Genomic DNA, 25,861 nt, shown 5'->3' with positions numbered 1-25,861 from the left:
ACCCTATACGTATACTTGTAGCGTATATTACAAGTGATGTGTGCTACTGATTAAAAGTGTGAAGCTGATCGAGTATTTTGAGTGCCAAAAACGGGGTCTCACCAATTTATCATCGAATTGAATCAAAGAAAAGAAAATAACAAATTATGGGAATAACACAAAGTTAAAATCGCGTACAATTGTAATTTCTTGGTAATTAAATAATTTAATTTAATTTTTTCCTCAACTCTGTGATCTATCAAGCATGAGAATTCTCATTACATTAATATCATTTAATTTTTATGGATAAACAGTAATTTTATTGTGGAATTTTTCAGCCTAAAACATTTGAAGAGTTTAAATTGGGAAATTCGATATAATATCACACTTTTGACTGATACTGTACTTTCCAGAATAGAGAATGATTAACTCAATCGTATTATATCGTTTTGCTATTTCTAAGGTAGATAATAGTGTATTTAACAGGGTGTGCAAAGATAAAAGAATGTTAAAAGAGCTAACGATTACGATTAGTACCTTGAGCTTTGATAACTGAAGCAATGCAAATACTTATCACATTATATAAACACACTTGTCACTAAGAAAATTAAAAACTCTTTCCACGTGTCTAAAAAAATAAAAATCACACATTATATATACACGCACCAATCATAAAAAAATAGAAAATACATATAAAAAGCAGTTGCAATTGAAACTATTCTTATACATCCTTACTCAAGATACTAATCATTAAATAATTATAGTTATTAGTTGCATACCAGAGGTTTGTTAGAATCTGAGAGAATACTAGAACTACCACACTGGACAACAACAGAATTCATGGTATTCCACAAAAATTCTGTCAACTTGTAAACAATACACTTTTGTAAGCTACCCGTTATTTGCTGTAAACAATGTAACAGGCAAGTGCCAAGATTCGTATATGCCAGAGAGAAATGAACAATCGAGCTATTTATAAGTACAACATAATTGCAAACATATAAATCGTTTCAAACAACACGAGAAACAAGAAACCAAATAGAAACAATTATAAAATTGCTACCAAAAATCGGCAAAATTTAGTCCTTACTTATGCAACAAGTATTATCCTTTCTCTTGTTTCCTTTGTTTCCTATCGCATTTCCTTTTGTAATAACAGATTCCAAATTTGATAATTAAAATTGGTAAGAATGATCGATTCTAATTGTCAAGTTAATTAACTTTTTCGTTTAAATAGTTGCAATTCGGAAAAGTAGTAGCCGCGGTAGTTCTAGTGTCGGGATATGGGCAGGTTAGCTTCGCGCAGTATGTCAGTGTCCTTTCTTCGTATGCAGTGACGAAGTCGCACTTTCGTGGTAAGCGTGTTTCGTTGTTTAATGTCTCTAGTCTGCCAGTGTCGCGCGATCTGTTGTCGCCTGAGGTCGCTCAACTCGATCAGGCGACTAAGTAAAAGCTTCTTGTCGGGTTTAGTGCCTGGAAATAAATTAGAATCAGAGCTGCATGCGGACTCGTGTGTCTACGGCACCCTATAGAGGCCGGGAGTGGTTTAGTTCGGAGGTGATCCGATTTATTCGGACAACGACGAGCTACGTGGATAATGGTGGGCGATGAGTCGATGATTGGTGGTTCGTTTTCTCGGACGACACAAGGCGTGAAGAACGGAACGTATGAGCGATTGAGAGAGATCAGTGAGCCGTGGTGATCGATGATCGATGATCGATGATCGATGAACGATGGATCCGCGATGACTGGCCGAACGTTTTCTATCTGTCGTTGATTGTCGCCAATTTCCATCCATCGACACTTCCATGTTGACGACCTCGAACAACGTCAGACACATCCACCGATGTTTCGCCGATATGTATAATTAATATATATATAATATATATTAATATAATATATATAATATATATAATATAATATATATAATATATATTAATATAATATATATAATATATATAATATAATATATATAATATATATTAATATATATATATATAATATATATAATATATATTAATATAATATATATATATAATATATATTAATATATATTAATATATATATAATATATATTAATTATATCAATGTAGATGTTAATTCACTGCCCGATGCCGTTTCGTAGAGTTTGCTAATAACGACATACGTCATGTCAAGTTTCTTTGAACGTTTCAACCGTCTATATTAGGCCTGCCATTTTGAAGGACAGAGATGGGCATTGCTTTGTGCAACTTTTTACAATTTCTCATTTACTACTGTTGTTACGATGTAGATCCATAGACAATGTAGCCAAAATGAATTATTCATTCAAGGTTACGTATGTATACTGTGCTCCACTGCAGTGTTTTCCGTAATTAATGAACATCTAACGACCTCTAATTGGTCAAATCAGATATCATGTTACAAAGTGTAAAATGAGAATTTTTTTTGCTTTCGTGCCACATATTAGGCGATATATTATCGATTAGACGTCTTGTGAAACAACTCGTGCATATGCTAAAGAGCTATAAATAAATAAAAAAACTTTCGTCATCGCAATCAAATTAATTGTTAACCAGTTAATAACAATCTCAAGATCTGGCCCATCTCTGTTGCACAGATAATTAATTAATAAAATATCAGCGGACATTAATTTGGAGCGTCGATCATCAGTGGATGTCAATCTACTCCTGAACCACATGTTAACGAACTTTTTTTTATTCAAAATTCAACATTTTTTATTTCATACTATTTAAGGGGTATAAAAAAAAAGGAAAAGAAAAGTGAATCGTCCAGTTTGGCGGATCGTATAATCGCGAGGCAAACAAATCTTGGAGCATATTTAAATATAATTATATATGTATATTTATACGTATCTATAGATGCATTTCTTTCATATTATAGCGACATTATAAGTATAATAACTTAGATACAAAGTGTACGGAGTAAATTAAATTAGTGTTACACATATTATGACGTAGTTCTGTGTACGTGAATAGAGAGGGTAAAGAGACACGGATTAACGGTAAATAATGAACTCGAGGTGAACTATACATATATAACATGACCCGAACAAAACTCAAAACACGTACGTGTCCAACAGTGCATACACATTTCACACGTCGAATGGGATGACACATAAACAATACAAAGGTTTATTTAAAAAAAAAAGAAAAAAACAGAAAAAACATTTGGGACATCCCATATATTTTCTGTTCTCGTGTTCTCTTTGCGTTTGAATTGTTCCTTCTTTTAATTCCATTTTTTAGTCACGATAGAGAGTGCAGGCAAAGGTGGAGGGCTTCTTTTAGGACACGAGACGGATCCTCCAAGGTGGCGTTTCTGGCTTCTGAGAAAGGCCTTGGAGGGAAAATTCGCGGATCGCGGAATATTTACACCTCCGACATCAATCGTCTTTTACGCCTTACTTTCTTTCTTATTATAAAGTGTCTAATTGTTTTTAATTTTTATTTTACGTTCGTTTGATAGGCAGAAGCCAAAAGCACCCGATTACAAATTAATGTGATAAGAACTTAAATAATTAACTAGGAAGAGAAAAACCCCGAAAAAAACGCGAGCGGTTATTGATTACAATTAATCGGATTGAACGGTGCAGCGACGATGATGCTTTCGTTCCACATTCCTCATGCTTTTTTTTTATTCGTTCATTCTCTGTTTCGTTATCACACAGGTCTTTTTTGCTTTCATTCTTATCTCATTTTTTTGCTTTTTCTTGTTTTTGTCATTTGTATGGTTATTCTCTTTTTCTCACTTGTTCGTGAACGTTCGTAATACGTACGTATGTACAACAACGTTTAAGCTTTTCAAACTTTTCGTTTCGTTTCGCGCTTGTTTTTGTTTTTCGATTCTTTCTCTCTGCTTTGTTTTGTTTTTTTTTTTGGTGATTTTTTGTTTTTATTTTTTATTTTGCTTTAGACGTCGTTCACTTTCTTTGGACTTTTTGCTCAGAGTTCTTTAGTACGTACCGGGGGTGAAGCGTTCTACAGGTTTGTATTGATGCGGGTAGATCTGCCTCGGTGAGTAACCGTAGATCTCACGGTGGACGGGCAGGTACCTTGAGGAAAGGACGTTTGTTTTGTAGAAAAATGTCTGGTTTATTAAGAAAAATTCGACGCGTGCTTGATTGCATTAATTAACCAATACATTTTCGATTCAGTTCTAATTTACAGCGGTAGATACAAAAAGTAATCGCGCGTAATTACTTACTTGATTATAACAATTACCTTTAATTTAATGTTGTATTTCATTTTTACATGGTACCAAATTTTTCTAATACTATACTTAGTGAAACTGTGTTTACTGATGTATGTATTGATAATGAAATAATAACCTTTTAAATACATTGATTTATCGAATATTATTGTGAGGGAGCAAATTCATTTTGTTACTCATATATACAAGTTTTTTATACAGATGACACATATAAGTAAAAGACAAAATAGTAATTGTATTTCTGTGCACCAATACTTATTGTATCTACTGTAGCCGAGTTAGTTTTGTACACGTCTACAACTTTGAAACGTTCTGTAGGAATTATAAAATTAATTTGAGACAAACACATTTTGATTTCACAACTTCCTCGACATAATTCAGCGAACATTCTATTCGCATATAATTTTCTCATTTACTTGCATCGATACGAGTAATTGGGCATAACGGCAGCTTAGTTAAAATATTTACGACACAAAGCTCTTAAAAGCTTTCCAATATAATCTATTAAGAAATTTCCAATATAATCTTACCTGTATCCAGGAACGTTGATGCGATCAGCCGCGTGAAGGGGGTTTTCAAAGATAGATTTTCCGAATGGCCACGAGGTGGAATGCAGCTCAGGATAATCCGAGCGGAAAATGCTGCGGGGTCTGTGCGTGTGTTCAGGGGCTCTTATGTCATCAGTGCCTGTAACCATTAACAATGTTATTTCTTCGTAAGATCCATCTTCAGGGACGTTCATTCTAACACTCTTTCCATTTATAATTCAGTGCTACAGAAATTGTTATTGCTCTGTGTATAATCGAGATTCACTAAACACATTCTTACAACAGTGGAGAATGATATACTATAAATTTCGTAGTCGGGAGTTGCATATAATTGAAACTTTATAAGAATAAAGAAATATTTGTTTATTTTCTAAGTTTCGGACGTTGTTTAATCAGTTAGATCGGTAAATATTTAATAATAAATAGGGAAATACCTTTTAAGGCTCGTACATAACTTTGCCAGAATTTGGCCTTCCTTGTGATGGGCTCGTTACGCCCAATCATGTCGAGATTGCTTCTGAAGCGCGCGTCCATTTTGCCGCTCTACTGAACTGCTAACCACACTCGTTCGCTGAAATGAACGGACATAAATTTAGTTGAATACTTGTGGCCGGGCTTTTTATGATTCCTCGGCAATATTTTTCCCCCTCATCCCGATACCTCGTTAAAATATCTCGCGACCTAATTTGTTTTCATCAGCCAGGGAACACGGAAGATTCAATTGCTTAAGATCTATATTTAACGCAGGAGTTGCTCTTCCTTGATGTTAATCCATTGCATATTGGCCGTAAGAAACATTATTCGTCACTTAATTCTTAACGAAACTCGAATACTTTTACTAAATAGCGGAATACTTTTTAAAGACTAGTAAATTGTTAAGCAAATCAAAAGTTTGACATGATAATTGTAGGATCTGTGACGCAAAGTAGATGCTTCATACGCTAAAAATAAGAGTTTTATCGACAATAATTCGTAAAGGTGTTTGCTGGCATCGTGTCGGCTTCTAAGTATAGCTCGTACACTTTTTACACTCGGTTCCTTCGTCATTCTTGTTAAACGTGATTTTGCAATTACGCGTGTACTCTATAACGATTAACAATTTAAGTGTCAGTCAGAAATAGACAGTTTCATTTCGTTGAAAACTGTATGGCAGCAAGCGTGTACCAATCTACACGCATCGATTTATATTGTAAAAAATCTGAATGATATTTAAATATTAGTTACAATTTGGAATATTAGTTAGAATACGGATGCGCGAATAGGAAGTATAGAGTGTCAATGAGACGCAGTTCATTGAATGAGATGTGGAAGCTCATGTTTGGTACTCGCGTACGAAGATCGCAGCCGTCCCGTTTTCGAATAGGGAGGCGGTATTACGTGTATTACGATTGGCCGCGGCATTCCTCGGATCAGCCAATCGAGGACTGCGACACAAACAGGAGCATCGGCTTTTCTTTTTGTTGACGCAACGGTGCCACTAATTTTAGAAACGCGCGCGCACTTCATACTCGGCCTGGATCATCCGAACGCTTTCGCACCTATTCCTATTTCATTCCCGGCAAGAGCGATCGAAGGTCATCGGGAATAAATTTGGAATACGTGGTCTAAATTGACCGTAGTCCATTAATGCTTATTTCTGGCGATCCGTGTTAATTTCCAGGTAATTACGTTACTCATTGACCGCGTTTCTGCGTTACCGTACGATTCAACGCGTAAGTTAGCTTCGTGTGATACGTGAAATGTCACCTGCTCACTGATTTTTGTCGATTAAGACACGCTTACCGTGATTTAATATATTGTTTATTCTATTTGAATAAAATGTTGAATTCCTTAAATGTATAAAACTCTCTTGAGAATATACATTTTTTTAGCTATGCTCTTAGGGTTTAAAATTTATAATTTTATTTTATATAATTTATAATTTTATTTATTTACATGCAGTAAATTCAGTAGAATCCAATTTGAGTGATAGTGAAATGTTTTTGAATAAAATAATATTAATTATAGGATGATTAGAATTACCGAAGATTTTATAGATGTTATAGATAAGATAAGATGTTATAGAATGTAAAGTGAAAGATAAACGAGATATAGAAGGGTTAGATAATAATTTTATATTTCTAACAAGTTGCATGCCGGGACACATATACATTTTTATGAAAATTTTAGGGTTTTCAAAAATTTATCTAAATATTGAAATAATGTATTAACTATGTTCCTAAAAAGAGTACTTTATTGTCGTGAAGCTTTTTGTAATTCCGGTGCCACTTGCTTTACAGCGTAACTGCTGCCGCCAACGTTAAAGTCGCATTACGATCTGAATTTTTTATGAAATTAATTACAAGGAAAAATCGAAAATTTGCAAGTAAATTTATTTTCGGTACCAAAAGACAAACGTATGATGACGTATATGTTAAATGTTAACTTTCTTTCTTTTTGTACGGTTGATTTTAAAATGGTTGCGCGTAGCTGCTTGCATTGAGAAGTGAAATACAATAGTATAGTCTACTAATTGAACTTTTTAACAGTTAAGCGAGGGACGAATTTTGTACGCAATGAAAAATAATCTCAAAGGTTAGTTGCTCTGTTATTATGTACTTATTAGGTGTACTGCGTAGATTCAATGTACAGATAAAAATACAGTTGAACCAGTTAGAGCCTAATTTCTGTGGAAAACTTCATACACTGTAACCTTGTTATATCTATTCTATCAGTTACGGCTCGCGTATAGACTACAGCGTGAAATTGCAGCACCCTCTATTTCCATTTGATATTATCGATAACATATAATATAACGAGTTCATTGTTCTGCAATTCTTTCTTTAGGTTTGTACCTTAAACTTAATATTGTATTTTAAGCTTAATATCAGTAGTCACCCACTCAGTTTATGGAAAGGATGCTAAAATCTTTCTATGGAACTGTGTACGCAGTTCACAGTTCCAGCAGCGTGACGTTTGGCTGTTGTGCGCATACGCACGTAGAAAGTTGCGCGGGACGCTGCGAGGAAGAGTGTCCGTTCTTTCTGGAACAGCACCCCCACTAATTTTAGCTACGAGCCACCACTGATTCCTATGCATTAATGTAAGTACTATGGAAGTAGTGAAAAAAAAGTATTTAATACCAGAAAATTAGACGAACTAAAATTTCTACTACTAGATTTCCATCCCCCCACTAATTTTAGCTACCAGCCACTACTGATTCCTATGGATTAATGTAAGTACTATGAAAGTAGTGAAAAAAAGTATTTAATATCACAAGAAAATTTAACGTACTAAATTAAACGTACTAAAATTTCTACTGCTAGATTTCCATCATGAATTCCTCGAAATTAAACTAATTTTGCATTGTAATATTATTATAAGTAGAATGCGGATGCCTATGCAAATTAAAATGTTTATAAACATATCTGGAGAAATGGAATCTTTTCCTCTTCTTTTAAATTTATATTTATATGTGTCATGTATATGTATCATGACATACATTTTATAAGTATTATAAATTCTGCTTTTCACTTTACATAGTTTTAACACTTTTGCATGTTATTGTATATTATTTTCTGTTTGTTTGCATACTTAAATATAATTCCTAACAATTTATGGATTGGAAATATTTTTCGAGAAATTTTTCTTTCCGACTTGTTTATTCAGCAGATAAAATAGAACAACGAGTAATAGTCCATTGTACTGACAGATGTCTCTGGGAGCTGTATCAACTGAGCAAATGTTCCTGTTTGGACAACTTTTAATAAAGCAAAGGTGCTTGTTTCTACTTGGTAACGCATCTTTTAGTAGGGTGAGTGGCGAATTAAAATTAGTATATATGATTAACGTGATTATCGTTTTTATTTCCGATGCATTATTAAACGTAAATTGAATACTTCTTAAACTTCAACTTTGGAACCTTCTAAATACAAAGATATTACAGGAAGTAGATATATTTCCCTCTATACGTATAATATAATTACAGTATAAAATTTTTTTTTTGCTAAAAGTCTACTTTTTCGAATATATTCTTTTTATACTATTTTTCAATAATCTTATACTCTTCTTTTTAAAATTTTTACTTTCATTTAATCTTCATAATGTACTTATGTTTTACCGTTTCTCTATTATGTATAAATTAATTATTTAAAATAACAAATATAATAAACTAAACATTGCAGTATAATTAATATTATAATTTTGTCATGAATTATAAATTCTTTCCTGTATCTGTAGTAGAATTATTTATATATTAATTTAGTTGTTTTATACAAATTCACTAACATTAAAATTAGGCTATGTGCATGAAAGTTATTTATTCTAAATTTAAAATTGAATTGATATAAGCATATATTTATTGAATTTAATAATACTTTTAGAATACATACACTGCATAATTTGATGACCGAATTGAATGATAGAAAAGATTAAGAGAAAAAGAAACAATCTTCGGAGCGTTATGTATATTTTTCACAGTCTGTCCTAAAATTAATTTAAATTACTTAGTAACGTGTGTCATTATCCATTATCAATCGCATCATTTACATTATCTATATCGTTATGAATCCATTCAATTATTTCCCCGATACAATTTTACCATGTATATATTCAACAGATCTTTAATTTAATCGTAACACATATAATAGAAAAGTTGTTCGTACATACGTTCCTCAGTTTTTTTATTCTATTGCAATTTACTGTCCACATAATTAAAATGTTGTGCCAAACGATTAATTAAACGGCAAATTAAAAGAATTAAGTATTATGTTTTATTTGTAGAATATCGCAAAATTTTTACGATTCTATAAGAAAATGTCGATGAATGATAAGAAACACTTAACATCAATTCAGCAACTCGAATAACCATCGTTCTACCAACGTTGAGAGCCGTTTAAATCGGTGTTTTTAGCTTTCTACCGTACGTAAACGTAGCAAATCTCGTGGCGCGCGAGAGAAAAAGGGAAAATAAGGAAAAGCTCGGTGGTCGTGGAGGTTCGGTGGTCGCGCAGAACTGCGTGCGCCGTGACGTAAGAGTCCCGGATTCGCGGTCGCTATATTTAGGTTGCCCGGGCCCCGGTCCGTTTTTAGTTGGAAACAGGTGGACATCGAAGCTGTGCGAAAGCAGCATAGTCGACGGGTCTTTGGCTGACTTTGACCGATTTTCGCGAACACCCATCGGAATGGGCTACTTTATGTTCCCGCCGACGACACATGCGACCATCCGCATCGAACAGCCTGCGGTTACCTTTACCTCCATGGAATTCATTGATAGAGAACTTTTACGAAAAGTAGATATGCGCAAGGCTAACGCTACGTCGACCACCTTCTAGTATATTTCCGATTTTCAACAGATTTTTAAATAAAAGATGTTTTATATAGAAGCGCATTTGTGTAGAGAGTTTTGTGAAGTTTACAATTCGGTTTGAGTATTTTTTAATCGTGAAAATTTTGGAAGACACTTTAGGACATATTTTTTAACGATTCAAGTAAGTACTTTACTTTGTAAGAATGTGCGAGATTTTGTGACAGGATATTGAAATTTGAATATGCAATTTTAAGATAATTGAAGAAGTTTTTTACTACGAAGACACAGTTATTATGTAAAAATTATAATATTAATTGTGACACTGAATTCTTTGTTTATTTGTTATTTTTAATAATTAATTTATAAATAACAGAAAAACGATGAAATGAGTTGGAGATTAAGTGGAAATAAAAATTTTAAGACGAAGAGTATAATATTACTGATAAATAATGTAAAAATAACATCTAAGTTAAATTGCAGCACAGTTCAGATCTTGCTCTATCTCAACTGGGGCATGCAAAGAGGTTACGAAATGGATTCCACAGAAACCAAATGAACTACCCGCATTCCACTCCCAATTCGCTATTTTGAACATTCCTCGAGCAAATTCCTCGTTCTTCGTCTTGTTCTAATGCAATTCTATTGAAGCTCTCAAAACTCATCTGAATTCAATATTTTCCTTTCTAATGTCGCAGCTATTGCGTTAAGAGAAAGGCAACTAATTAATTCCAAGTGAAATTAGTTGAATTCTCAAGCATCGAGCGAACTAGTAATATTTCTTGACCAATTTTACTTGACCAATCGGGATGGAAGTTAAGGAGCAGAGGCGGAGGACGTATATCTCTCTATAGAGAGACCGCACGTGTAATCTAGACGGCCGCTAAAAATACTCGCGACGCGGTCAAGCAAATCATACGGGGCGTAGATCCAAAAACTGAGAATATGTGACGATCCGCGGTGTGACTTTTCGCTGTTTGCTACAGTCGCGTTTAAAGTTTTCATCCACCACGGCTTCCAATTCCGTGCGTCATCGTGACGCGTCTTCCATGTATTATATTTTCAACGTTACCGAACATGTGGAATCTCGTCAGATTCTCGTCGCGTCCGATCTAAAATTCATTAAAACACATTTTTACCAATTTTTACCAATTTTTACCAATTTTCTCACGGGAAAGTTTAAAAGTTTAAGATAATTATCCACGAAGCCATGCATGAATTAAAAGAGAACGACATTTTTCATTTTTAATTGCTATTTAAATGAAATTAATCAAGTAAAACCACCCAAGTCAATTTTCACTGTCGTCTCTCTCTCTCTCTCTATTATGCGAAGCAAAGAAATCTCGATGCACATATCAAATAAGCATAACTGAAGTTGAACGAAAATTGTTCTTAGGTGAACTGTATCTAGATGAGCGTGCATAGGTATACTCGAACTTGTATATACGTTGATACGATGACGGTTGAAGGAGTTGAATAATCGTAACGTTTGCCAGACTACCGGCAGACACGTAGTTGAAACCTAATGACAGGTGATAACATTGGGTGCTCTGCCACCTGTCACCTGTTGTTTCATTGTCCTCTGCCAACGCGGTCCACTTGAATGTATCACGGGTTAAGAATGTTCAAGGCTTGGCTGTGATTAGTGATTCACTGATACTTCGGATTGTTTTTGGACGTTCAATGCCATCGATTAAGATGCTTCCCATTTTGGACTGGGGTTCAGCTAATTTTGGTTCACAGATGAGAATAAGTATAAATGTACATTCGAATGTTCAACGACGTCTGGGGTGATTGTAGAAGGTAAAATAAGACTGACGTAAAGCCTAACGAATTTACAGTTGAGGCTTAGTTTTTGGAAAAGAACGGGTTTGAAAATACACCCAGGATGCGTTGACTTTACTCTTGTCGCGCGTACGTTAACAATTTTCCAACTCCTTTTCGACGAGAGCAAAGTTAGAAATCTAATTTTATTATTCGTCATTTTTGTCTTGTTTCGATAAACACCCAGTTTGCAATTGTCGATATTAAATTGATGACTGTCGATATATTTTCTTGTAGAGTTGGATTATTAATTAAATCTCGCTTAATTCTTGAAAATTCATTCATATGTCTTTCTTTTGAATTCGTAATAAAATTACATTAATTATACAAGATCAGGACCAAATATTAGACAAATGTCTAAAAATAACAGCTTTTCTGATTAAAGAAGAAATATCTACAGTGTGAATATATATTGAAATAATGACGCTCAACTTTTGATGATAATAGCAAGTGGTAGGAATTCTTACTTTATGATTAATATTAAAAGACCGAAAGAAAACGATTCAATTTTAAAAAATTAAACAAATATATTGTTCTCAATAAGTCCAGTGTACATAACAATTTTAATTTGGTAAACTTCAACTCGCGAAATACTGTCATCTATATTTTCTAACATTCGAGTTGTATAAAATAATAACTTTTTAGCGATTCGAAAGTTCGGTTTACAAATTAAGATCAATTCGTATACGATTCTCAAATTATATTTTATAAAAGAAAGCTGCATTCAATTCCTTTATTAATTAAAATATTTTAATAATTTAGTTTAATTAATCAATATACAACACCTATGGTCTACGACGAAATTTTCTGTCACTACTATTATATTCTATTTGTACTCGGAAGAAATTTCAACAATATTATAATGTTATCGAACAATTCTTGAATTAAATTCCATTGCTACAAATAGTATTCCTATGTTGAAGTATTAAATAATTTAATTCGAAAAAAATTTCCATTCTCTTTTGAAATGGTATATTACTAGCGAAACTATAATGTTGATCGCATTGAAAACTTGCCAGGAGAAGAACGAATTTCCTAAGTGTGCTTCTTTAAGTTGCGTGGCAGTTTTGCGTGACTCGTTAAAGGGTGCACGAGCCTCCGCGCCAGAAGCGGAGGAAACTTCCGCGCGTCGGCCTTCGTTGTTGAAACTTTAACTAACTATTAAACGACGTATCCGTCGCGGTGAAACGTGAGAAGCGGTTTAACCCAGAAAATATCAAACGCCCGGTTATATCGGAAGCTTCTTCGAATACTGCTCGAGCCGAGAAACGATCATCTTTAGATTTCTTAACCGATCACGATCGAAAGCTATTAAACTTATGTATCATTTAGAGTGAGAGAGATTTGTTTGTGGTAGTTTCTATTTAAAATGTGCAATTGTAATGTTAGCAAAAATTCATTAATTAGCATGACTTTTTCCTCTTCGGAAGCAAAACTCTTTAATGCTGAAATTTTGACAAATAAAATGGTTCACGAGTAAAGTTAACAAGAGAGGTAATAAATAGGTTTAATGTAAGCAACGATTAAAAAATGTTTAATCTTGTAATTGGTGCAAAATGTCTGTAAGTGAATCAAGATATGCCAAAGAGATTGGAATAGTCGGTAGTCAGGCAAGTTTGTAGAGCCGTGTACCAAAATGCAGTGGTCATTTTCGAATTGTAGGTTGAACCCGAAAATGACTGTAAAAGCAAGACAAGGTCAAGTAGATCATTGCTTGTTTATAAATATTGGATCTATGTATAAGACAAGCCTGTTCGGTAAATAAACGATCTATATTTTCTCCTTTCAAAACAAACAAGTGATCGCGCGTTCGACAATTCGATAAAGTAAACGAAATTGTAGACGAAAGCATCCCTATGTATTTAATCCAAAACTTGTACGATAAAATACTTATTATATAATTGGAATTTGAATAAACACACAATCGAAACGAGCAAATATTATGAAAAATATTCTAAAACACAAAATATTTACATTATGTAACATTAATTTACCGCTTTAATGTGTCTACAGATATATTTATTTTATTAATCGGGACTTTTCTATCGCTCCCCGATTCTATCGAAATTGTAATAAAATTTGATGGCTGATAAAACTATAGACGATATACACCGACGACTATAATTGTTTTTATTCGGAATCGAAAAGTTTTGCCACGGCTAGAAAGTTGCCTTTTTCCGCGGCGTTATATTTAGCCAGATGTGGCCGAAAGTAGTGACGCCTTAATTCGGTCAGACGCGTAGTTTAGCTTGTCAAGCGGCGCGAGGCGCCTCTTGGCACCTGTGACGTACTCTATGATATTAAGAGAATGAGCAATCTGGAGCGTGTCAATTTGGCTGCTTGTAATTTTATACGCGTTACACCGTATACCTCCCAAAATGTGCAACAATCCGTCCGATTTATCTCGCAATCCCTTCGTTTAACCAACAAGATTCTCGCCGATCGTAATTTTTCACCAAAAGCAATTAGAATTAATAGCAAATTATTCCAATTGACATTAAAATAATATTTCAATATACGTGCAGAAATACTTTATGTCTATTGATAAATGTTTAACATCTTGCATTTTTTTCATACGAAGATTAAAACATTTTTTAGTGACACCTGGATTATTTACAATTCTTATTCAGAATTTTAATATTCAAAAACTATTCATCGATCATAGTGTTCGATTGAAAAAATTCTTTTTAATTATCCGAAAACGATTTTAAAATACCTCAAACAAGATCTAAATCACCTATCGTTCAGTTTTCTACTAATTACCATACAGAATTATAACTAACTATAAAATCTGAAATTGCCAATAGTTTTCACAAGATAAAACATGTATTTGAGACACGCTTCAAATTACACATAATTACTAATTTCTACTTTCAACGATCAAACGTACTGCATTTAAGTAATTGAAAATAATCAGAAGCTACTAAAAGTAGTCGAAATGAAGCAGTCTCGGTGAACTATTCGCAATATTTCCTAGTCCTGCGAGGCGACTAGAGAGATGACGGTGCACGAAAAGTGGACCAGCCGAGAGGACGCTCAACGTACGCTGGCAAAAAGTGTTTCGCGTTTTAACCACAGAAAGGGAGCGGCTATAACAGACGCGTCGGACTTGGCGGCATCCCGGGGATATTTTTATCCCTACGGGCACGCCGCTGCGCGTTACATAACTGCCAAACAAATCGCTGCCAATTATTATAAACAATCCTCTCGGTCGTGATTGGCACACGCATACGCGTTACGGGCACCGTCCGTCTACGCGCGCGTACTACCCTTCGGAAAACACGCGGCAGTTACGCTCGGTCTGACTCAAATTGGTATACGATAGCGGGACGCGAAACCGAGACGCGAGTCGCGCCAACTATTGCAAACGCGCTTCCACAAAATTAGAACTTCGATTCAGGACGGCGTCTCGAACGCGGCTCTAGAACGGTTTGCAAACGATCAATCGATCGATCATTGAACGGCACCGAGTCACCGAGTTCCGTGGATTTCAGTTCGCAAATCAACCCGTTAGCAGACCATTTAAATGTGTTCTCATCAATAGAGAATTCGTATCATCAACCGATAATAAATTTTTCCACGAGACCGAGTTGATCGATCTCACTAATGCTACCAGCTATACCGTTGTGCGTTTACTAGGACGTATTTCACGTATTTTAATTGGCCAATTGTTTTCAAGTATGCATCAAGTATCAATAATGCATCGAGTATCACTAATTTCTTTTAACTTTCTTTGGAGTATCTTTTAATAATTCTTTCTATATTATTGTAATACAATGTTGTAATACATATGGTTGCAATATACACATATACATGTTATTAAAATGGCCACACGCAAAAGTATGGTGTTACAACTCAACAAATGTACGTATAGGTATTAGGCGTGTTTGGGTTACCAATACTGCCATGCATATACGAGTATGTCCTATATGAACATAATCATCGAAGGATCTATGTATTTTTCATAACTGAGACTGTAACGATCACTTCCATGGAAAAAATTTAATTCGCTTTTTTACTATTGTCGGCATTTTTTAATATAGTAAAATGATATTGGTCGTTCGAGTCTCGGTCTGTATTACTCTGGAGGTCACGTTACCTATAGTGTAATTGTTCCTCTTTCGAGGGCGGTTAGTAATATCGATTAATTCTAAAAGATACACACAACAGAAATCAACGATAGGTAAGTAATGAAAACCAGCGCAATCTAGATTAATGGAAGAGCGAATTTAATACTAAATATACGTCAGAGGACAAGCGCAGCAGAACCACGTCCAGTCAGGCGTTCCCATTTTCTCTCTTTTTCACTGACGCGCACACACGGAGAACAGAATAATATTGCGAACATGATCCTCGATCTTCCCTCTTGATATCGTCTTCGATCAGTTCAGCCTGGAGTGTCGCACTCACGATTATCTACTATCGCTTTCCTACCCTCGAACGTTGCGAATCGTTCTTTCTGTTTCTCTCGGACTAACTCAGTCGTCACGCGATCAATCAACTGCTCGAATTCCTCGTCCTCGAAATCGGACTTTCTCTTTTTCCTCTTTATCGAAAGAGTGAGAAAAAGATAAAGGAAAAGCAACCAAAGAAAAAAAGGACAACGGACAAAAAATTAGCTAATGAATTGAATTTAACATTTCGACCGTTTTTAATGACCAATGGAAGTTAAACCCTTTCTTTTCTCTCTGTTTTTTTTTACCTAAGAATTTCGGATGACCGTTCGGTTCGGGGATTGGACCTTAGACTGGGCGGCTGCCGCCAAAAATGTGGACTAGTATACCGGACGTCGGTACAGTGGCGCCGACCTGCCGGCGGGTTTCCGCGACTCGCCACGCGACATTTATGGCACAACCCCCGCCAACGAGTCGCGATTGGTCGATCAGCTAGCAGAAGTTTCATCGTCTGACCACTACGGCCATCGTCCACTTGTTTCCACCTCGGCTCGCTTCCTCACGGTCGCTAAACGCCCACGCCACTTTTGTTTTTCTTTTTTTTCTTTCTCCTTTGCGACTACTCGAGAGCTGCGGGGGAGGAATATGCATCGACTGGACAGTGGAAATTTAATTCTGTATTATCTGAACTGTTGGTTGTTTTCTCTCACCACCTTAATTAAGGGTTAGCGAGAATGCATGCGTTACTTAAAGGTTGAAGAAACTATTTTCTAATCTGTCATTTAATTTATTTGTTGTAAATGTAGCACTTCTTGTATCGTTTCTTTTTCCCTATGGCTGGCCACGTGAGAATCGTTGGAAACAAATATCGAAAATATTTTTCATTTCTTTTTAATGCTTGTCGATTTAAAATAATGCGTAATTTCGGATAACCTATGTGTTATGCATTTCGTAAGCTTCTGTAAACATTTCTAGGGGTGACTTCCGAGAAAACGTAACGGTAGATGTAGATTTTCATTTAGCAATCTTTGGCTACAATATTTATATTTGTCAGATGTATGAATAGAATCGAACGTCTTTAGTACTCTGTTTAGGGCACGCTTGTTCTTCATCGACAAGTATTCACGAGGTGTCTTTAAATGTAATTTGCGCGCAATTCACGCTGTCGGCTATTGACGTTTCGAGTATACGCTTTCTCGTTCAGGGAAGTAGTTTGTTACTGTCATTTCTCCGCGCGAACTTCTCTCACGATCCCCGAGTATGCGAGACGTAAAATATTCCAAGATTAATACGGTTTAACTATAGAGAAAGAGAAGAGGAAAACACACGTGGATGCTGGGTCGACTATTAATATACGTTCGCGCTACGGTATTTGATTTCTCATCATTTCAAGTAACTTCTAATACGTCACGCAACCTTAACAAAGGCTGGAGAACGACGAAAAAGGACGTAATTATAATATAATCGCATCAATAAATATTTCCTTTAGAAATATTACAAACGCATTTCTTCAGTGGAAGCAGTTCAGATGTTTCGTCATAAAGAATGCAGATTCCATAATCTAAACGACTTAATTACTATATTTCTCTACAGTAATAATATGTGTATATGCATATAAAGTAATTGTATACAATTCTCCAAGTAATTAAAATTTTCAATATAGAACTACACGATTCGTAATCAACGTTAAAATCAACAACATCGATCGTAAACAATAGTCTGGGCACATGATTGTGAGTCATTCTCTAATTAGGCGGTAGTCATTTTTACTCGATCTGTACATAGCAGACCATTAATACTTCATTACCATGTTCGGAAGACATCTGTTTAATTTAGCAATCCGACAGTCTATGAATACAAACTGAATCATTAAGAACGCATCAGTGTGACGGAATTTTGCAATCGCTTCACCTTAATTATACTCACGCTTAATTTTCATAATATTATTATTCCAGGATTTTAAAAGATAGATAGGAACGGACGTAATTACTCTAATAAAGAGTTTCGTATTCCAACAATAACTTTGGTTTTGGACCGTTAACTACAAGAACTCATTGAGTATAATGAATTTTTTTTTAACTACTGTTTAACACTGCTTGCGACTTCGTTACGCAGCTAAGATAAGAATCATACGTGAGAAAAAGATATGGATAAAATCTCTTACATCTATTATCTAACTTCTAATTATTAATATAATTATTATCTCTCTTTCCTTCTAAATTTACGTATTGCATTGTTATACGTGTTACACTGTGTAGATGTACGCGAAGAATTGCCGGAAACCGCGTTTTCCGGCAACAAATTTCTCTCGAAAGTTCAAAGCAGATCAATGTAAGTTACTAGTTCCGAGAAGATAATCGCGAGAATGCTTTTCAAATGGGAACATGATAAATGTCTTTTCGGCGGCGATCTTCGATCTACCGAGACTTGCCCAATTTCCGCGATCCGGTTATGTATTTCGAGAACTGGCGAGCGTTTAGTTATTCTTTTTCCATCTCAAGCAGGCGGCATTAAACACGCAAGCATATTTAAATGCTGACAAGCGACAAGCCAAATTGACATTGGCAGTATCCGATGCTCCGAGCCTTGAGGTGAGGCCTTCTCCAAGGCTGCATGCGTGTATTATCGTCGCGAAAATGTCATTGCTCGTGCGAAGAACGTGATTTTTATATCTGATATATATCTTCTTCAATGGGAACAAAAATAGCTACTACTTTTCTCAATTTACGCGATTCTTTCACTCGCGGTGTTTTCCTCCTTTGTTATTTACATTATACACTTGTCGAAATTAAAAAGATATAAAATATACCTTATATACAATACATATATTGTAGCTTCAACTTTTTAAAAGTTTATAAAATTTTGCAAATTTTTTAATCGCGAGGACAAGATATCGTTAAATGGAAAAGTACACGATCACTCTTTACTTTTCCCTTTTTTACGTACGAGGAGATGTATTTGTATTAATTATACATTGGTTACTCGAGAGCCGAAGTATCTTTTCGTTTCTCGTTCCTGAAATGTTTTCAGATTTTAAACGTGTGTTTAGTTTACTACTACGGATATCCTACAGAGTACTATTGTTCTGCAACGATAGATTTAGCTATGGTTTGTTTCAATTTAAATACGGTGTTAAGCGAAGAGTTTGAAGGAATTCCTTTTTACGAAGAGGAACTATACCTATCGATTGCAAAATTAGTTTCTGATTGATGAAACTACCGTAAATTTTTAATACTTATTCTTGAGATGTGAAATTTGCAATTGCATTTTAGTGTAATTCATTGCAGTTTAATTTTAATTTCGCGTAACGAAGTCATAAACAGTATTACCATATTAAGAAATATCTAATAAAAACCTATCTTAATTTGCGAATATTTTCTTTTCTTAATTACCCGAATAACATTTTCTTATTTGGTTATTAATTGTTTGCGGATGAGCAAGTCTAACACGATAAAATAATGCCCTAAGCATATCAATCAGTTGCGAGAAATTTTTCACATCTATATTTTTGTCTCCTTTAACGCGCATAAATCTTCTTAATCTCGTTCAATGGGCCACTCCTCACTAGGGATTTATCGAAACGAAATTGTGACGAGAAAACTGACTAATGGACCTATTCCTGATACCACTGCATATACTATATAAACAGAGTGACGTCAAATGTTCTTTAAATCGTACGTCACTGAATGCGAAAATACTATACAATGGCTAGATGGATGCGATGACGCAACTAGAGCGTTGAATGTGTCTTGATGGGTGAAAATAGGGTGCAAATAACAAAACTACGTGTAGAGTAATACAGCCCTCTGCAGCGAGTATTTTTGACTTCTTTCTATATATCGTAAATTCTTTACGAGGCATTCAAATTTAGAAGAGACGTTAAATTTTTGTCTTTTTAGGAATTATGATAAAACACAAGTATCGAACGTAAAACAAGTATTTTATGGTTTAAGATTGGAACTTGGAAAATTCATTTTTACGATAGGAGCATTTATACGGGTCTATAGATTTTATTTGATGTCACCGATCATTGAGCATCTAATGTTGCGTGTTTTCAAACGTTTTTAATCGTAAAAATTCTCGTTCCTCAATTTTCTTAAATTTAAATTTAAATTTATCAATCAAATCCTTTTATTTCAATTTCTCGGTTATAATTGTTAAAATAAAACGTTTGAACTTTCAATTATTGAAATTTTCATTTTTAGGTTTAATCCTGGAATTACAATTTTTTGATTAAAATTTTTTAAGTTAATACGTATTCTGATTACTAATTCCAATTTTTATTTACGTTCATTTCTTTTTAACATTTCTATTTGTTATTAAAAAGTAATAAAATTAGTTGGTGGAGATAGAAAAAAAATGGATAACTATTTAGAATACTCTGGTACAATGATGCTCTTCGACAATAATAATTCAGACGTGTTTTTTCTGTACCCTTTATGTAACCATGAAATTGTAGTCTTTTGATTTTTGAAATACATATTCACAAGATGCTGCCTACGTCGCCACAGTGAATTCAACCAATAATTGCGCGTCCACAGCAGCGCGTGCGCCTACGGATCTTTCTGATCAGAGATTAACAAGTCACAACACAATCAGTGCAATAAAAATGACAACTTTGACAGTACAACTAATCGATGAATATTTTTCAATGCAATAGTCTAAATTTCAAATTTTTTAACTCTTCGCACATCGCGCGAGTCATTTCATATCAATAATGCATGTTGCTGTTTAAAAACAAGTAAAGTAACATAATTTATTAATAGAGTTTCTTTTATTTTTCACTTTTCATACAAATTTTTAGTTTCTTTTACAATAATTCTTTTCTTTTTCATGATTTACATGGAATAATACCTCTGCGACGAATTCATTTTTTTTATTCATGTCATAGTCATTTGATTGATATTATACATTAGGAATAAGGTATGGAAATGATCTTTTGAGTATGTAATATAATGAAGAATATCAGAAAACAGAAGATTATTGAACAGAGTAAAACGTAGGACGCAAACTCGTAAGAAGGACGGAAGAAAGGTGATCTTTCAGAGTTGGCACTCTTTGATCATTCGCTGCAACCTCCTGGCACTTATATACCGGGTGCTCTAAATGCAACTCTATTTTCGTTGCCTGTACAGATTGATAAGGTGTATTTATTTTGAATTCGGCCACGGCCAAACTACGTCGTATCGGTAGACCCCCATCGTGCGTTTCTACGTGCGTGTCACGTTCGAGTCACATTCAACTACGTTTTCAATTTCCTTTTATGCACGCCCAGAAGAAATTCGTTCAAGCGATCGTTACAGCGATAGTTACAACTATCGTTCAAGTGATTACTAAAATTTCTTTCATAATCAAGGTTCTCTAGTGGATATGTTAACGTAAATGCAATTGTTTTCTCTAATTAAAGGTACTGTAATAATTCTCCTGTATTTGTGTAAATTTTTGAGAAATCAAATATTTTACATTTTTTCTATCTAGTTTTATATTGCAAATATTTGTATTATAAATTTAATTTAATATATAACATATAAAGTATACTTTCAGAAGTTCTGAATGTAACTTTTGTTAGAAGTGCTTCTTTCCATTTTACAAAAAGTGCATTGACATCTAATTAGAGTGGAATTAAATCGGGTTTGATAATTTCTGTTGATCTTATCAGAGAAGTAAACTGCAGCACTGCAGCAAGTATTCCACGTTACACAATAGATGTAGATTTCCTGTTGGCACAGTGGTAATACACGCTGGTTTAGTGCACGGTAGTAGAAGAAGAACGATTACGAAAGTAGCTGCTTTGAAAACTCAAACAATTCAATTATCTATACACAAAATATTATGCAGTAACCAATTGTTCCTCAAATCTTATAAAAAGATTTTCTTATTTAACCATCAAAATTAGATGCGATGTATTAGAAATTAAACTTTTTGTTGTTCAGTATTTGTTATGAGAGTGAAATGAAAACGAAGCATTTTTTAAAAGAATTCTTTTAGGGGAGAAGCAATTTAATTATATTTTATTAATTTTCTGTATGTCAATGGTAATTGCGCAGAACATAAAGTTGGAAAATGTTGAGAATATGGTAAAAGAAAACTATAATAATAAATGTACCTACGCAAGTTGTAAATGTACCTACGCTGTTGATTGTTATATAGTTAAAACATTAACAATTTGATCAATAATATAAGTATTAGTCTACATTTAGAGTATCTAATGGATCATATTTTACCAATAAGTAGTGTACTCGAGATTCGCGTTTATTAACTGTCTAGTGAAAGTGAAACAGAAAGTTAGGAATATGTTCTTCTTATGGATACGATTGGAATAGTTTTAATTCCCATCGCGTGACTCTAGAAAAACCTCTCAAAGTGTAGAGATTAATTTGAAAAATTAACTTCAAACACGGAACAATTTGTAAAGCAAAAACGTATAAATTTGCAGATATCTCGTTTCTGTTCAATTGCTTTTATATAGAAAAGCACTTCTGCATAGAAAAAGAAATTAAACTGCTAAATTCACGTATATTTTTATGCCAAATAATATTTTCGTAAAAATATTCTTCCTCAGTTAATTTGAAAACTTCCAAATATTCTATTAATTAATGATGATTCCTTATCCCACGTTCGCATACCAAAGCGCAGACACGCGGACCCATAAACGTTGTAACAGCCTAATTCTCAGCGCTTGACCTAATTCTCAGCTCACGTTTCAAATTTAGACGTCTACGTTTCGCAGCACCCACATCCTTGCCATTATGTACAGGGTGGAATATTTCCGTCGACCAACTTGATATCTCGAAGCTTTCGATCAACAAATTTTTTCCTTGCATCTCGTCTTTCCTTTCCTAAAGTTGTAATTTTGCCAATTTGCATATCCTTAAAAAAACCAATAATTTTATATTTTATTAGTAAATTCGACTAAGAGGTTTGTATGTATGAAATTCTGACAAATTTTTTATAACGTATTCACTCGTATACGCGGGTTTCTTTTACGATTAGTTGTTCAAAGTAGAATTTTTCGCTTGAATTTCTCCTCCTTAAATATACGTTTTATGCACAAGAAATGATAAAGTAAATAATATTGTTTTCTAAATTAATATGATCAGATTTCTTAATAGAAAATGGTTTCAAACTTCACTTTTTGATCCCTGCATACTTTTATTGATTATGTAAAGTTAAGCTCGTATAAAAGTCAGTTCAAATCGCATCTAAGTATTTTATTGTTCAAATAATAATGGTTCGAGAAAACGTGCAAGGAAAGTAAGGTTAACGTTTGATGTACACGTCTGTCCGCGCGAGGTGTTCAACAAGTAACGATTTTCACCTTCTCGAAGATCAAGGCGCGGCGATAAAAGTTAAAAATTGCCTCTAAGGACCTGCAGCGTGGGCGTTCTTGGAATTACGAAACGCGATGAATGAGACGGTTAGTTAAAATTGTATCCATGACGAAGGTGTTCGCATCGCGGATCGTGGAATCGCGTTGCTCGCGCTCGCTGCAGTAAAACAAACAGCCGTGCATAGTGACCGTGCTACGTGTCTGCCATCGTGTCTAATTTTACCTGTGCCACTATACTGGAGCCAATTCCAGCGATGGTAAATCGCTTACGAACTCCTATAATAATCGTCCGAGTCATTGCTTTACCATTACGCGCGTTCTCTTTAAATGGATCGATTCAACGAAGACTCATGAATGTTGGAATAACTTTTTATACAGTATACAATATTAAATACTTGTCTTTCTTCTCCATAAGAAAAGAACAGAAGAGAAACGTATAGTTTTTGATACCGATGTTGTTAAAATAAGTTCAATAAAAAGTTTAATTAAAAGAAGAATTTTCATAAATTTAAATAAACAATATACATTATCTTGATACAGGATTAATTAGTGATATATACAGGGAATCCATATTTCTATAAACAACAAATTAATGAAACTAATGAATAAATGGATATTTTAATTTTGAAAATTTGATAATGTATGGATATCTGTTATAGTTTACTTTGGATATTATATATAAGTACAGTTTCTATACTTTTTCATTCATTTAAGCTAATTACACAACAGCCAAATTACATTACATGTAAATATTCAGAATTCAGGTATACATTAAACACTGGCTAAAAATTATATTTCTTTAGCAAACGTCGGTTTATCTTCTAAAATAATTACAAACACTTTAATGAAAAAATGAAGAGAATGGTTACTATTCTCCTTCTTTCACTGCAATGGTGCAGTGTATGAATGAAACATCAGATAGGGTAACGCGGCTCCTCGATCCTCCCGTTCTCCATCGAGAAGTAGCGTTCGTTCTCCAAGAGGGGGAGGGTCATACCCCGAGACGAGACGTCGAAGCGCGCGAAAATCAATATGAGCCGCGGCGTTTAACCCGTAAAGCTCGCCGGAGGACGCTGATCCCCTGGTAAATTGAAACTTATGAGTTTCCCAAGCGGCGAGCCCTCGGGGTCCCTCTTCTTACCTTTCGTCCGCCATTCTTCTTCGCCGCTAAGGAGACCTCGTCTCCTTGGTAACTGATACGCCTTATTAGCTGCTCTCCTCACCTTACGAGCCTCAGGAGGATCATGCGCCCCGGACGGTCCCCGATTTTCTTGCGCAGCAAAGCACACCTCGTCCTTCTGCCACTGCTCGCTCCTCGAGACCAACCCTGCTATCAACGCTTACGTACGCCCCTCGTCGACGTTTAACACTCTGGCTTTAGTTCACTTTTTCTTCTTTTCCTTCCCCCTTTTTTTTCTTTTTCCTTTTTTAAATAAAGCGATCGAACGAAAACAAATTTCGTGGATTCGATAGAACTTTGCCACTTTTCTATTTGTTTGTTTTCTTGTAACATTTTATTAGCGAGGGATCGAATACGAACAGAGGATCGGGGAATGTTGAAAATTTTGTGGAATTTTGTTTATTTCCGAATCCATGAACGTACAAACGGTTTATCGACTGATGAGGTGCTTTGAATACAAAATAGTTATATAGGGTATTGCATCGTTTAATTATAAAGAATTAAAGGTTCGTTCTTGAGATTTTGTTTTTAATGAAGCATCATTCGGCTCTCTAGTAAGTGTATTGAAAAGTAAATTTGATAAATGTTCATCACGCTTTCTTCTTTTTCTTTTCTTTCTGTCTGCCTTAAGGAACAATTTATTTCAAGAATAATTTTCTCTACTAGGGTGATAGAAGAACATTAGAGTTATTGTTGCTTATATTGCACACAAGTATATTGTTCTCAATTATTTTATTTAAGTTTTAATGAAACTTTCAAAATTTGCAGCACAATCAAAAATATTGTGTTCTTGTCTAAAAAATATTGTAGTCCTAAAATTTGAGAATAGATGATCGTACTTGGAATAATTTCGGAATGTAAGTTCATCGACTTTAAATTAAGTTGCGTAAACAAATTTATAAACAAATTAGGCGGGTTCACAGTGGAAACAATAGAAATTAAATGTTCAATTATCAGCGCTAATTGTCCAGAAAATCGTGAACAACATAAAGCCGGACATTCAATGACATTTAAGCGATTTGGGTGGGCCACCGGTCAGTTTGCCACGCTCATTCATGAAAATTTCGTGGCCACAGACTATTCTAAGGCACTGTCGGGACACCCCGTGAG

At 34.6% G+C, this 25,861-nt stretch overlaps 2 protein-coding genes across 3 annotated transcripts in view; both read right to left on the bottom strand.

Moving 5' to 3' along the window:
- Mf (myofilin) overlaps nucleotides 1-16,689 on the bottom strand; it is a 28,461-nt gene extending 11,772 nt beyond the window's left edge. For both annotated transcript variants that reach the window (XM_076906954.1, XM_076906955.1), the window contains exons 1-4: nucleotides 16,550-16,689; nucleotides 5,174-5,310; nucleotides 4,722-4,878; nucleotides 3,945-4,033 (exon numbers count right to left, since the gene is read on the bottom strand). In XM_076906954.1, coding sequence (XP_076763069.1) covers nucleotides 3,945-4,033; nucleotides 4,722-4,878; nucleotides 5,174-5,273 — 346 coding nt within the window. In that variant the 5' untranslated portion in view covers nucleotides 5,274-5,310; nucleotides 16,550-16,689. The remainder of the gene's footprint in view (nucleotides 1-3,944; nucleotides 4,034-4,721; nucleotides 4,879-5,173; nucleotides 5,311-16,549) is intronic.
- Nucleotides 1-25,861, bottom strand: part of LOC143430606 (circadian clock-controlled protein daywake) — a 210,144-nt gene that overhangs the window by 115,258 nt on the left and 69,025 nt on the right. The window lies entirely within an intron of this gene.

Source organism: Xylocopa sonorina, chromosome 15 (genome assembly GCF_050948175.1).
Source record: "Xylocopa sonorina isolate GNS202 chromosome 15, iyXylSono1_principal, whole genome shotgun sequence".
NCBI lineage: Eukaryota > Metazoa > Arthropoda > Insecta > Hymenoptera > Apidae > Xylocopa > Xylocopa sonorina.
Note: the sequence above shows the minus strand (reverse complement) of the source record. Positions and strands in the feature narration are given on the sequence as shown.